Below are 14,579 nucleotides of genomic sequence, written 5' to 3'. Positions count from 1 at the left end.
TCTGTTCATATTTCAATATTGGTGTGGTTGGAATTAAATATAACTCATGCTTGAGAAACATAAAGTATCACTGTGAACACTAAACAGCCTTCTGTTTTTTAAAAAGGCCCTATATTTGGGCGTTTCCCTCTCCTGTAGGGTGTTATATATCTACAATCCCAAAGTTCCCTCCAGCAGGAGTTTCTCTCACACACACACATCTCCAAACAGATTGCTAACACAATCTCAGAATATTTTAAAGAAGAATTGCGAATGAAATACTAATAAGACTTGGTAAGAAATAAGTGACCAATTTTCAAGAAATGTATAACTTATTTCAAGTTTGTTTAAAGTTGCTTCATTTTTTGTTTTAAATTGCATCTTATCTTTTTAACTTACTGTAAAAAATCCAGATACATTTAAATTGATCACTGAGAAACATTCCTCATATACCAGATGAGTGTTAATGGTGTACATATACATCCTGCACAGTGAGGTAACAATAAGCTCAATTTACTTCTGTGTGGAGGGAGACTTTAACACTTCAGAAAACCATGGTATACTCTTGAAAATGTATAGGGTGGTGTAAAGCATAAATCATTTTTATTAAGGAGTGCACACATGTGCTAGTTGGGGCTTCAAATTATTCTCCTTAAGTATCAAATGCATCACTTATTCAGAGAGCTGCTGTGTGACCTCGTTCAGTCACAGAGCGAATTATAGTGGGACACATTTGAGTGAAGTTGACACAACAATTATCATTTCCTCGTGGAGAAGGCAGCACTGACAAACATTGACACTTATGGAGGGCTGATGGCTGCCTCTGGTTTCACAACACTGCAGCTTGCAGGTCATATAATGGCAATGAGGAAATCAATGGGCAACATTTCTGATTGGGTGGCAGCAACACAGCAGTGCATGCAATGCTGCTACAATAAACTGATTGTTTAAATATACTGTCTTAAAATGCAGAGAGAATGGGACATTTTTGGCTATATATTTATATATATTTTAAACATTTTTGCCATGTTAACGTGTGTGTGTTTTTTTTTTTTTGCTGGGATGTTCAACCTCAGTTCCTATTATAAGTCCTTAATAAACTGTGTAGACAAAATACAGATACTCAGATCCAAAAGGAAACAAATGTCTTCAATTTGACCCATTAAAACACACTTTTTTGATCCAATGGCATAACATCATGGTTTCAATATATCATGCTTTCAATCTGGAGCCCTTGCTCCATTTTCTCATGTTATTTTTGATAAAGCACACACTTTGCGTATACATTACAGAAAATCATTTCATTTTTCCCCTTTAGTGTCATTATGTCAACAAACTGCCATTTAAAGTAAATACAAATTAATACATATTTATTACAAGTGACAATCAGTACTGAGTTTTCTTAAAATATTTGACCTAGCATAATTGGAAAACAGTATTATTATATAATATGTATATGGCAGTTTTTTGACATGGATATTGTTGTCCTACAAGAACGTCAGAGCAACTTTTCACACGGCTTTGTAGCTTTCCACATATATATCGCACAATAAACTGCTTCTGCCTCTTCACTTCACCACAAACAATATGTCTGACTTTGTAAAAATGAGCTGTAGTGAATATTTGTGAATCTCTTTCTACAGGAGACATTAGAAAAGCACCAAGAGTGTCTGAAGAGGCAAAGGGATGCAGTGAAATACAGACTGAAAAAACTGGCTGCACGGCAATCAGAAATCACAGTAAGTTGTGTTGAGACTACTTAGTGTTGAAATTGTATTATTTCTGTCTTTATAGTTATATAGTATTTGAAAATCAAAGTAAAAGTCAACTTTATTGTCAATCTTTCAGTTACCGTTTCCCACAATCCCGAATACAAAAATACAAATATATAAAAAATATATATATATGTATCCAAATATGTATATCCTATATACACAATCAACAGACACATTTATATATATACAAAATGGCTTCGCTAGTGATACGGCAGTATAATAAACTGATAAATGCTTATGCCTGACTCAGAAAAAGTCCTCTGTGATAAGAGAGAAAATCATACGGAAGTATCGAGAGATCCAGGCGGCCCTGGACGAGGACCTGAGGATCACCCTGTCCCACCTGGAGATGGAGGAGCGCGCCGCTGTCTCTGCTCTGGATGGGCTCATGGAAAGGAACTGTTCTCTGATTCAGGAGATAGAGCAGGACCTGGCCAGACTCACTGTGGCAATTATGGCCCAGTCAGACACCGAGCATGATACAATGGTGATGACCACAAGTCATGTGGGCCTAATATTTCCTATTTACATCGTCATCGGTATGGAAGCCCTGAGAGGCACGTTAACATTACAATGAATTTCTCTCCTTTGATAAAGACTTAAGAACGGGTGCAAAAGGTTTTGTTGGAAAATATTTCTTACTTTCTTTAAATGTTTTTTCATCTGTGAAACAGCTGGAAACATATACTGTGGGTTTTGTACGTTGTGTTAAAAGCGCATTGAGTTACTGACCTGGAAGTAAACATGAATGCTTTTAATCATATATCATCACTAGTGAAGTGCCTGCTTTGGTATGCTGGTGCCGCTGCTCCTTGCGTTTTGAAGTGAGTCTATGCACACATTTACGTAGGCAATGCTACGCATCATGAGGGCCAAAGCTTCCATGAAAATGTTATAGCAGAAAGTCAAAGCCCCATTAAATGTTCATACCGCAGGCCTTATGCAGCAAATGTAGATGTACCGTAATGTTACAGGGGAAACATGCCGCTTGTTTAACATGAAAAAACTTCGTCCATTCTGTCACAGTCAGGTGTGCAAATTTGTGAAAGACATCATACTCAATCTGATCTTGGCGCTATGCGGACGTGGTACCCTGTTATATAGTTTTTGATGCGCGTCTAGAGTTTTGCGGATTAGTGCAGGTTTTAACCAACGTTTTTTACAGAACCTCTGATCCAAATTGCCACTTCACTATCTCGGGGCCTCAACAACACACATGCCAAACGTGAAGTGATCGGACTAAGATTTGGCGAGTGTTGGGAAAATACTGAATGTACTCTTCCAATATCAGAGTAGCACATGATAACAAAGGCCCTACGTAGCTGTGTACGTAACCGGATGTATGATTACCTAGAAGAACGTCAGGACACATGGGCCGTTTCTCAATCGCGAGGAAACTGGCTTCCAAGCCAATATTTCAAGGACACTACGTCATCGAGTGCCGCAGAAGGACTGTTCCAATCTCCAGCATACTTGGAATTTCACCGAAGCCGCGTCCTTGGTTTGGGGGTAATTTCGAGGCTGCACATGGATAGACTTTGCGTCCTTCAAATCCCCACAATGCTTTGCGCACGGACCAATTTCCTCAAATCTATGGCGGAAAATGTAAGGCGGGGCCTCTCATATGACGCACACCTGCACACTTGCTAGCCTGTTCCACTCTTCGTTTTCCGATTGCCAGGAAGGATTCTTGCCTAGTTTATGAAGGAAGTGACTCGGAAGACATGTGCTACCAAGCAAGTATCCTCGCGATTGAGAAACGGCCCTGGGGTGTTTCTCAATCGCGAGTAAAGCTGCTCCAGAGCCACTCCAGAGCCACTATTTCAAGCATACTACGTCATCGAGTGCCGCCGAAGTACTGTTCCAATATCCAGCATACTTGGAATTCTACCGAGCCCGTCGTACTTCGTAGCGAGAAGTTTCAAAGCTGCACATGTGTAGACTCTGCGGTCTTAAAATCCCCACAATGCTTTGCGCACGGACCAATTTCCCCAAATCTGTGGCGGAAAATGTAAGATGGGGCCTCTCATATGACGCACACCTGCACACGTGCTAGCCTGTTCCACTCTTCGTTTTCCGAGGCTAGGAAGTATTCTTGCCTCGCTTCTGAAGCAAGACGCTCGGAAGACATGTGCTACCAAGCAAGCGTACTCGCGATTGAGAAACGCCTACTGTTTTAGGCAGATGATACAGTAGCTATGTGACAACATGATGATTCAGCCTCTATGGAGATAGACATATGACTGTCGTGTTTATAGTTTACGTGGGCCTTAGCTAATCTGAATTTAGCATAGAATACTGCTTTGAACCGGTATTCATGCATCTTGTGACAGTGATACACCCTCTCTTGTATGTAAGGCATGTGAAGGACCAGTGGCGGATTTAGGTTTGTAGGAGATCCGGGGCTTAGCCCAGGAGTTGTTGGGGGGGGTGCAGGGGTGAAGTGCTATTTTGGGGTGGGGGGTCGTCACCTCCTCTAGGGGGGTCCGGGGGCATGCTCCCTCGGGAAGATTTTTTTTTTTTTAAATATTAAAGTTAAAAGCATCAATCTGGTGCACTTTGAGAGCAACATTAACCCTACCTTAATAATACCTTAAGGCGAGACACGGCAGGCAAAGACATCGTTTTTCAAGTACTGGTCAATTTTGAGATTTTGTGCTATTTTGATTCTATAACATGTTTTCTTTCAGGCTTTTGGAAGGAACACGTACAAAATACACATTTAAGTGTTTATTTTACTATAGTTTGTCTGTTTGCGTCTGTAGATTTCTCCTAAATTCACCAAAAGTTAGCATTCTAACGTAACATAAAGTACCGCGACCGCTGTGTGCACCATGTCAACAGAGGTATCGCTGGAAAGCTGTGTCTCTCCTGCACAATCTCATCGGATCCAAATATGGTCATTTCCTTTGTATCAGCAACCAATCGTGAAAGCACAAAGGGGTCTTAAACCAAGAAACGAAATCTCATTGGCTGGTGTCAATTTCTGACAACGTGATTCGTTCAGATGCGTCACGTGGTGTGCTAAAACACTTCCTGGTTAGCTTTCCGCTAGAAATTGAAATCTCAAAATGGCAAAAGAACGGCGAAAAAAACGTTCACAGAGAAGACGACAACAATTGTCACTTGCACGAAGCAAGGTTATACAAAAAACAAATGACCCCAAACATGAAATACCTTCACGGAGTGCGTCGATGCGCAAGCTATCATCCAAAGAACAGGAGGGCTTAGCTAGCGCCTCACTGCAATCTTTAAAGGTCGTTTTCTCAAAATGAGTTTTTTCTCCTACTCTGAGTTCGAAATTTCAACTTCAGTAGCACGTAGATACACCAGACCTTCCAGTTATATTCCTATCAATATTATGAAGGCTTTTACAGAAGGGTTTGTTCATATTTCATTCATAGCCTGAATTATACAACATTATACACCTAAAAACATGGCGAAAATTGATATTTCAGGGCTGTTGACAGTATTTTCTGATTTATGGAGTGATAAAAAGAGATATCCAATATCCCTTCTGTAAAAGCCTTAGATACTAATATGACTACAAAATGAAACAATAATTTTGAATCTGGCTTTATCCAAAATTCAGATTTCGATTCCTGAAATGTGTTAAAATATGTGCATATTTAATGAGATAATGGATAATTTGCATATTTAAACATGCTATTTCAGAAAACTTGTAATACAAAAGACAATTGCCTTATTGTAAGTAATTAACTGGAGAAATGTCGAGCTGATACCTTTAAGTTAAAAAAATTACCCTATTCACCTGGGGTGTCTCGCCTTAAAGCGGACAAAAGGCACTGGAGATCACTTATTCATTAACACCCTTTAATGAAGCAAACTATTGCCTTAACTCACTCAAATACAGTCGTTTCCTTATTTCGGTGAAACTAATGTGCGTAGAGTTTTAAAGGATGCGGATAGTCTCACCTTGATTTTGGGGCATTGCTTATCGTTTTATAGATCTATTCTCATCCACCATCTTTGTTTGTGACGTAAAGAGTGTAAGAGTCACGTTTCTGAATCGGACACTCTGACTGGATGCAGTCACAGCCAATCGGAGTCTGATTCAGAGGGTTGCCTGTCAGTTCCGTTGCCTGTCAGTTCCGTTGCTATGGTTCCGTTGTTATGTGTACTGAAACGAGAGCCGGTATAATTCCACGTGCGAAAACAAAATAAAAATTGGAATACGTTATTTTGGTGTCTTAAAAGTAGACTGAGGTATGAAGGGTTAACGTTACATATTAGGATAATTTGTAGTCATGTTCTGTATACATACTAACATATAAGGGTATACTTAGTGTGGTTACTCCATGTTAGCTATAACATTAACGTTACATCACTCTTTTTCACTTCTTACTCAGCCAGAGTGCAGATATCACCATTAGATTCATAAACCTGAAACATCATCCATTTCTTCACTGCTGGTGATGACATTGTTGTCAGCTGCTGATACTGCTGCTGCTGCAGCTTGTGGCTTTATAAAATCCATAACTTTATAGGCTATTGGCTTAAAACTTGTCAGGCACTAGGAAGGATCACTTCTTCTTCAGGGCAGGGAAGGCTACGCAGTACGCAGGCTAATGTCCCGCAGCGGCTGCCTCTCTGGTGGACTCCGGTACTGCACATTACTCCCGAGACATTTTCAACCAAAAAAACCAAATATTTTTTATTTATTTATTTAAGTGAAACATCCGGGGCTTTTCAGAAAACATCCGGGGCTTGAGCCCAAGTAGCCACCCCCTAGTGCCGCCACTGTGAAGGACACTGTTCTGGGAACAATTGTGTCCCATGCAGCTCTGTATGTGATGACTATACTTCCATTCTTGCAAGGATAAAAAATACATGTATCCTGATATTGAAGATCAAGCCGGTGACGAGTGATATTTTCCTAACAGCGAGATAATCCAAACTCAAACATACACACACTGAGGTCTGTCATTATAGTAAGATGAAAACGTTCCTATCTTTATCACAGATGAAAAGAAAAATAATCAACTTTTTTCCCGGCAAAACCTTTGTTTTCACATTAGATTAGAATCTTTAATGACCACACAGCCAGGCTGGTGGAATTCGTGTTCAGTGCAGAGTATTACAGCTTGTTCCATACAATTCAACATACAATAAACAGACAATAACAAGTACAACACACAGCACAGGGCAAATACATATATCATGACATGAATCATAATAGCAGGACAGACAACTATTTAGATCAGCCTTAGAAAATTGATCACCAGAATAATCTTTCTGGCATCTTAGGGCTTCCATACTTTTGTGTATTGAAACCAAACATTTTCCTTTCAAAGTTCATTTGATCTTAATTTTTCTGCATTTTTCCTTAGTCTTTCTTCTCATTCCCTGAGCAGCAGGACACAGAGACAGTGGACAGGTATGGCATCAAAACAAAACCAATGATGAAAACAGTAGCATTAGCAGCGGCTAATCTCTCTGCTGTCTGCCTCCTCCAGAGTGATGGATCTGCTGAACAGGACAGACCCCAGCAGTGTGAGCCTGGATGAAGTTAAAGCTGACCAGATCCTCAGCCTCACCCACAACATGCTGCTGTTCATCAGCTCACAGACCCCTTTAATCAGGAAACTCACCCACAGTTGTCAGTGTTATATATATTCATAAACACAACTTGAGCTTTTAGTTTTCTGTCTGTATAAAACTTGATTCAATTGTGTCTCCAGATTTCAGCCAGGTGTATCTGGATCCAGAGACGTCCCACCCAAAACTGATCATCTCCCCCCGGGGTGACAGTGCCACCTACACCGACACCTGGCAGCAACTCCCGGACCTCCCTGGACGCTTTGACACCACCCTCAATGTCATCAGCGTGCAAGGATTCAGCTGTGGTCGCCATTACTGGGAGATCGATGTGAGTGAGAAGACATACTGGGAGCTAGGCGTCACTTATCCCAGCATTCCCCGAAAGGGCAACACAGAGGACTGCTGGCTGGGCCGGGGGGTTGAGTCCTGGTGCGTGGAGTTCTTTGATGGGGAGTATACAGCCTGGCACGGAGGGTTGCCCCATCAGCTGCCTTTCACGAAACGCTTCAGCCGGATTGGTGTTCTGTGTAGTTTCCCCGCTGGATTGGTGACGTTTCTTGAGGCGGAGAACATGACTCCGCTGTTCTCCTTCTGTGCAGGAACTTTCTCAGACAGCCTCCACCTGGCCGTGTGTCCGGGTCATGACCACAAGGGCGCCAATGCTAATCCTATTGTGATCTGTAATGCTTCATCTCCTACTAGTGATCAAGGATGAGTGGCTCCACACATTTATTTTACGTAATTCCTTGCTGAGGCATCACTTTCCAATTATTTACTAATTATAAATGTTTATAAGTTATAGGTAGAGGTCAATGTTTTTTCCTAATTAATTTGTTATACAATTATGAGTTTACTAAATGTTTCATGTTAAAGGAGGATAGACATAATTTATAAAACATTAAGTTCTTCATTGACATATATTAAAGCTATTAGTTATAATAAATCCCTTTATAAAGGGGGCCTCAATAGAAAGGGGTAGGCTACTCTTGCTGATACTAAAGCCCTATTTTAAATAATGGAATATATATGACAAATAGGTACAATGTGGTAAATATGTCAAGTAGGATTACAGCATATACATTATTTTTGAACAAGATCTCACTGCACATTACATTTAATAAACTAAGAGAAAGGATCATATTGAAGCATATTTAGTTAACAGTTCTTTATAACAAGTCTTGTTTATAAAAGGTGACTTGAAAGTCATAAAAGTTGGTGATAATTGTATATAAGTGATAATTTTGATTGTGAGTACACTGTAAGGAATACACTTTACTGATTTTGTATGTTGTACGAGATCTAAAACTTATCCTGAAATGCACTGAGTTTATTTACATTCAAAGTCTATACTCAAACAAACAATTGGCAAATATGCTCTTTGAGCCTTAATGTTGCAACTGAGTACTCAGTTATGCTGTTTGTTCAAAATGTGTTATAATGAATTTTAATAAGGGAAAATGTTTCAAGAGGGTCGACATTTTTTCAAGAGGGTCAACATTTCTTACAATTTCTTTGGGTCTATTTTAAGCATTCACTAACATGTTTTGCCTTCATCACGGAGAAACAAGTTTCCAAGAGCACAGTTAAAATCGATAAATGTGACTCACCAACAGGGGCACTGAACCCAGCAGGATCAAAGGTTAGTGAACTTAACCAAATGCTTAGAAAAGTTGCAGTGATCTGCCAAGCAGTGCACTCCCATCTCACTCTTCTGGAAGTCCTCTGAGCCCCTGCCATCATGAACCTAAAGCTCCTCTTCTTTTGCCTCTTCTTGGCGGTGCTCCTCATACCTGCTGAAGTATGTATTCATTGTATATACAGCAATTGTGTAGCATTTAGCAAATGTATTGAGTGTTATTCGTAATGTTGTTTGATAAGGATTTTTAATAAAATGTATCAACAGTATCTTGAAGTTTCTGTTAAACAAGATACATTCACTGCAACACATTTCTACTGCACATTATCTTTTATACTTATGACTAATGGGGTACTGTCAAATTATTATTCAGCTAAAACGCAAAAAGAAAAAACATGATCATCATGCTGATGAGCTTCGAGGACATGGGCATCATAAACGCGACAAAAAAAGAGGAAGATTTGAGGACATAATTAACGGTTAGTGTGTTTGTGTTGTACTTTTGATGTATCTCATTTTTATATATTTTCCTATGATGTGCAATTAGGGATGAATATATTATTGTTTTTTTACCATTCATGTAAATTCTGATTATTTTCACTTGTTGGATTTGAGCATGAATGCTAAATCATTTGTGACATTTAGTTTTAAAGGGTAAAGGTGGGAGGATGGCAATAATACTTTACAATTTATTAAGTAAGATTATCTTTTTAGACATATTCTTTACGATCCTGGACGGAGCTGGGGATGATGACGATGATGACGAATCAAATTCCGACTGGCTTTTTGAACTTCAAGAGCCAGAAGGTAAGAGAGTTCAAACTCAGATAGCCTGTCAACATAATATTGGAAAGCTCTGATTCCAGCTTATGTTCCCCTCTTGACTTTTCTCATTTCTTAGGCCATTGCGACCCAAACCCTTGCCTCCACAATGGGGTGTGTGAGGAAAAAGAGGGAAAGAAAAGGAACTTTGAATGTGATTGTCCCAAACATTTCAAGGGAAAGAAATGCCAGAGAGGTTTGTAAAAAAGACAATTAGTACCATGTTTTTCTACCATGTCTTTGTATAAAGCAACGGTAAGTTAAAACTACCGTATCATCACAGGTCCAAAGGCTTGTAGAAGAGGTAGGTGCGGGCGTGGTGAATGTGTCCTGACTTCAACTCACCCATACTACGAGTGCAAATGCAAGGCGCCCTTCCAGCCTCCACACTGCAGAAGCTGTAAGAATTGGTCTTTGTCCAAAAAATGTTTCAACAAGTTGCTACAGTTATTGTGAGCACACTTTCACTGTGAACTGTTTCTCTACAAAGATTCATTATGTGAGCCTAATCCATGTCGGAATGGTGGAAAATGCGTCAATGAAGGCAATGACTTTGACTGCCAGTGCCCAGCAGGGTTTAGAGGACGTTTCTGCCATGTTGGTAAATACGACAATATATGAAAATATTACTTTTCTTCTCACAACCCAATATATGCATAATTTTACTCATATACTGACTGGGTGAGGTAAATGTCTTAGGCCCAGATGACTGCTACGTGGGTGACGGAGAGTCGTATCGTGGCACTGTGAGTGAGACAGATGACGACCACGAATGCCTCTACTGGAACTCTCACTTCATCCTGGAGAAAGGAGTGGATCCCTTTAACTCCTTCGAGGACCAAGATGGACTTGGCCCTCACAACTTCTGCAGGTAGGGAGAACATAACATTAATAAGTATAATAGCAGAGGACATCTACAGGAGGATGCTCACTCACAAATGTTTCTATGACACAGAAACCCAGACGGAGAATCGATGCCCTGGTGCTTCTACAGAAAAGGCCCCAGGTTGTTGTGGGACACTTGTAATGTCACAGAGTGTCCCGTACCAACAGGTAAAGCTTCAGACGAGCCACTATGCAGAAACGCAGATATAGGCAGATACTGTGAGAATCACTGACATGAATTCAAAGATCAATGCAGACTGCTGTAGAGTGTTAATTCATCGTGCTATGCTCTAACTAAAGCCCCCTTGGACAACTGTCATTTCTGATACTGAGCCATATAAACACAATTAGATTGATTGATTGATTGACCGTCCAGGAGCATGTCACAAATAGCTCTACATTTCCACACATACATTTTACAGTTTGAAATGAACTGTTGGCCTCCTGAGCATGATCAAATCCAATGAACTTTATGTGTATATCACTTTTCATACACAAAGGTAACTCAAAATGCTTCAACATAGAAAATGTACAAATAAAAACAATACTATCCCCCCCCTTCCCAGGTAATCAGGTAACACATAACAAAACACTTAATACCAACTCATATAAAAAGTATATACACACATATATATACGAATAAAATAATAATACAAAACAATTCAGTTCAAAGTTGAATTAAAAACCTTTTACTCTAATATGTAAACATGTTACACCCAATTGCAATTTAGCACATTTCAAGCTCTCATGAGATAATGCCTCATTTGCATATTTAAACATTTAATTTGAGGAAAATGGTAATACAAACTAGAATTTGTTTAAATAATCAACTTGGGAAGTTAAATGTTGTAATCTATTATTTAAATGTTTTACCCCATTCTTCTGCAGTGTCTCCCCTGAAAAAATGCACTTTCTTCTGTCATCTTCTTGTGCATGTGTTTTCAGGTGAGACGCCAACTGTCATCGTCCCAACTGTCATCGTCCCAACTATCATCGTCCCTACAGACACCCCAGCCCCCCAGCCTGAAACACCTCCAATCGTCCCGGTAAAACCTGAGGACCCCACCCAGGCTCCAACAACTTCTCCTACACCAGCTAAGGAGACTTTCGTCCCTACCGCCACCTCTGGACTGCAGCAGTTCGCCACTTGCGGGAAGGCTCAGCCAAAAAAAAATATTATCCGAATCTTTGGGGGTCTGAAGGTCCCTCCCGGGGCAGTACCCTGGCAGGTGTCCCTGCAAGTGAAACCAAAGAACTCCAACCGGCGCTTCACACACATCTGTGGAGGAGTTCTCATCGAGAGCTGCTGGGTGCTGACGGCTGGACACTGCATGTAAGCACCAAACTATTGAGTGCAAATCAGCAAAAAACACAACACATTGGCTGATAATGGTAAACATATCACATAAAAGGGACAGTTCAACCTCCAGCCTTCTCTTAAGCTTAATGTAACTAGACAGTACTTGGCTTTTGGTGCTCAATACCCCAAACAATTTAACAGTAATGTCCCAATCCAGAAATCATGACGTGGTTATACTTAAGATCATTTACAGACCTTGTTGTGAGCAGATTTATCTATGAACCATAAAGAAGAAAGTGTGCAACTATACCGGAGGACACCATTCATGTTAAATCTCACACAAGCAAAAGCATGAGCCCCTCATCCATGGTCCTCATCCCCTCATTCCATAAGGTAGAACGATACTAGTTCCTAGATGAAAAAGCTCACAACAGGGTCAACAGTATGTATGAGTAACTGTGTCAGGATCTCTGAACACGCATTGCTGTTGTATGTATTTTTGGCGCTTTGAGCATCACAAACTAAGTGCTATTTAATTCCTTATCTCCAACACTGGGCACATAGAATTTGGTCAAAAGAAAGAATATGTATTTTTGCTTTAATATTTATTGAATCATGTGTTATTTGTTTTTGTTGCACAGTCAACCAAGGATGGACATGCAGGTGGTTTTAGGAAGTCTGTCACTGAATGATGTGGAACCCACAGAGCAAGTCATACAAGTTCAAGAGGCTAACCTGCATGAGAACTACAGAGAGACTCGTGAAGCTGTTTACAATGACATAGGTGAGCCAAGTCTTTCTCTCATTTTATACAAGCAACGTATTTCTTACCAACAAGAGAATTTTGACTTCATTTATCCTTTTGAGCTTTGATCCTTTATAGTTGAATAAGGATTGGATGTGAGGACTTGTTGTAATCTTATCCACATTTCATTTTAAAAGCATTATTAAGGCTGGAAGGCACTGATGGTGTTTGTGCCAATGAGACTCAGTTTGTGAAGACCGCCTGTCTGCCTGATGCCCAGCTGCCTGATGGGATGGAGTGTAAAATCTCTGGATGGGGTGCCACAGAAGATTGTAAGGCCATTTTCACATATTCATACACTTGATCAAATTAAGATTACTTTATTTTAGAGGATTGATTGTTTGTTTTATGTATATCCTTAATCTGTATTTGCACACAACCCCTGAAGTTAGAAGCGGCTTCTGTATGACAGTTTTGTTGCATTTGTTAATTGTTCTACCTTCTCTCTGCAGCTGAAACTGGTTCCAACCACCTGCTGGAGGCCAATGTAATGCTGATTAACCAGGAGAAGTGCGCTGAACCCGATATTTATGGCCGCGTCCTGGATGACACGATGTTCTGCGCTGGCCACCTGATGGGAGGGGTAGATTCCTGTCAGGTTAGTAGAGGAAAATTCCCATCGGTGAAAATATCTGCATGACTTACTTACTTTCCTGCAGTAAACTTTTAAAACGTGTGTGTGTTTATGCTATCTGGTCAGCTGTTTGCTCGTGTTTCAGGGTGATTCTGGAGGACCATTAACATGTGAGCAGAACACCAACAGCGTTATTTATGGTCTGGTGAGTTGGGGAGACAAATGTGGAAGGAAGAACAAGCCCGGGGTCTACACAAGGGTCACTCACTTCCTGGACTGGATCAAGTCAGAGACTCAAGCAGAATCTGCATAAGCAAACTCTCTTACTCAGCATCTTGCCAGTGTAGCGAAAGGACTTGGTTAGCAAGTCTTACTCATCATGACTTCGCTTTTTGGTTATACGCTGTTGTAATCAAATACCATTTTAAATTCCTATGCTTCTTAATACAACCATCCTAAGAAATTAAGAAAATGTGTCATTTCTGTTTAATGTGTTACGTCAGGAACAGATCAACATTCTGAAATCTACTATCAAATAAATGTCATATTTCTTTGTTTTTCCCCTGAATCTTTACTTTTATTCTAGCCAAGGTGATCCAAAATGTATTAAAATGACCATTGTGGAGAAAAAGGAAAACACTTAATACATTTCAAATGTGACAAACCAGAGACATGGGAAATGGTGTCATATTTTCTTAGTACTCAAGCTCAGTTTTTCTTAGTCTCTCAACAGGAATTACATTATAATTGTAAGTCAGTTTTGAGAGGAATGTTGGAAAATAACCCCCATCCCAATCCTTCATTGAAGAAATGTGTTCAAATGCATCAGTGATGATGGCACAGTTACAGTATGACTACCATCATTTATATAATCGACAGGATTACATTTTGTCACCACCTTTTAGGCTGACAATGTCTTGCATAGTTCTGGTTATTATGAGCCACAACAAATGCTCCAGCTTCAAAGTCTATGAAAAGTCCTGGGTGACAGATGATTGGGTATTTTGTGTGCTTCAGGGCAGACATTTTGTAAGGCCACTGACACGTGAGAATGAAGACACGCATGTCCTCCATGGTCTGGTGAGCCGAGGGGACAGTGGTACAAAGAACGAACCTGTGGTTTACGCACGGTCCATTTACTGCCTCAACTACATCAAGTAAACATGAGAGCTGCTAAGCTGCTGACCGAGAAGAAAGACTTTACCACGGAACAAAAGTGCTCCTTGAGGGAGGGTGCAGCC

The 14,579-nt window shown here is 40.2% G+C and overlaps 2 protein-coding genes across 2 annotated transcripts; both read left to right on the top strand.

Moving 5' to 3' along the window:
• Positions 1-1,601: 1,601 nt before the first annotated feature.
• On the top strand, positions 1,602-9,117 carry LOC117459396 (probable E3 ubiquitin-protein ligase TRIML1; the record flags this gene model as incomplete). The annotated part of the gene is made up of 5 exons (XM_034100177.2): positions 1,602-1,718; positions 2,005-2,241; positions 7,106-7,152; positions 7,232-7,374; positions 7,457-9,117. Coding segments are annotated over 5 exons (1,119 nt in total), but the record flags the coding sequence as incomplete, so codon positions are not given.
• On the top strand, positions 8,979-13,906 carry LOC117459269 (hyaluronan-binding protein 2-like). The gene is made up of 13 exons (XM_034099999.2): positions 8,979-9,114; positions 9,326-9,431; positions 9,667-9,759; positions 9,854-9,970; positions 10,058-10,174; positions 10,265-10,375; positions 10,474-10,645; positions 10,730-10,827; positions 11,605-11,992; positions 12,601-12,743; positions 12,902-13,036; positions 13,217-13,362; positions 13,484-13,906. The coding sequence occupies exons 1-13, from the start codon at positions 9,055-9,057 to the stop codon at positions 13,649-13,651; spliced, it is 1,854 nt and encodes a 617-aa protein (XP_033955890.1). The 5' UTR covers positions 8,979-9,054; the 3' UTR covers positions 13,652-13,906.
• The last annotated feature ends 673 nt before the right edge of the window (positions 13,907-14,579 follow it).

The sequence above is a fragment of the Pseudochaenichthys georgianus genome, chromosome 15 (genome assembly GCF_902827115.2).
Source record: "Pseudochaenichthys georgianus chromosome 15, fPseGeo1.2, whole genome shotgun sequence".
Lineage (NCBI taxonomy): Eukaryota > Metazoa > Chordata > Actinopteri > Perciformes > Channichthyidae > Pseudochaenichthys > Pseudochaenichthys georgianus.
This window is presented reverse-complemented; position numbering and strand designations above follow the sequence as displayed.

Coding starts and splice junctions, on each gene's coding strand:
- LOC117459269 (XM_034099999.2), top strand. CDS start 9,055: ATGAACCTAAAGCTCCTCTTCTTTTGCCTCTTCTTGGCGGTGCTCCTC. Junction 10,175..10,264: donor GCCTCCACACTGCAGAAGCT/GTAAGAATTGGT, acceptor TTCTCTACAAAG/ATTCATTATGTGAGCCTAAT. Junction 13,037..13,216: donor ATGGGGTGCCACAGAAGATT/GTAAGGCCATTT, acceptor TTCTCTCTGCAG/CTGAAACTGGTTCCAACCAC.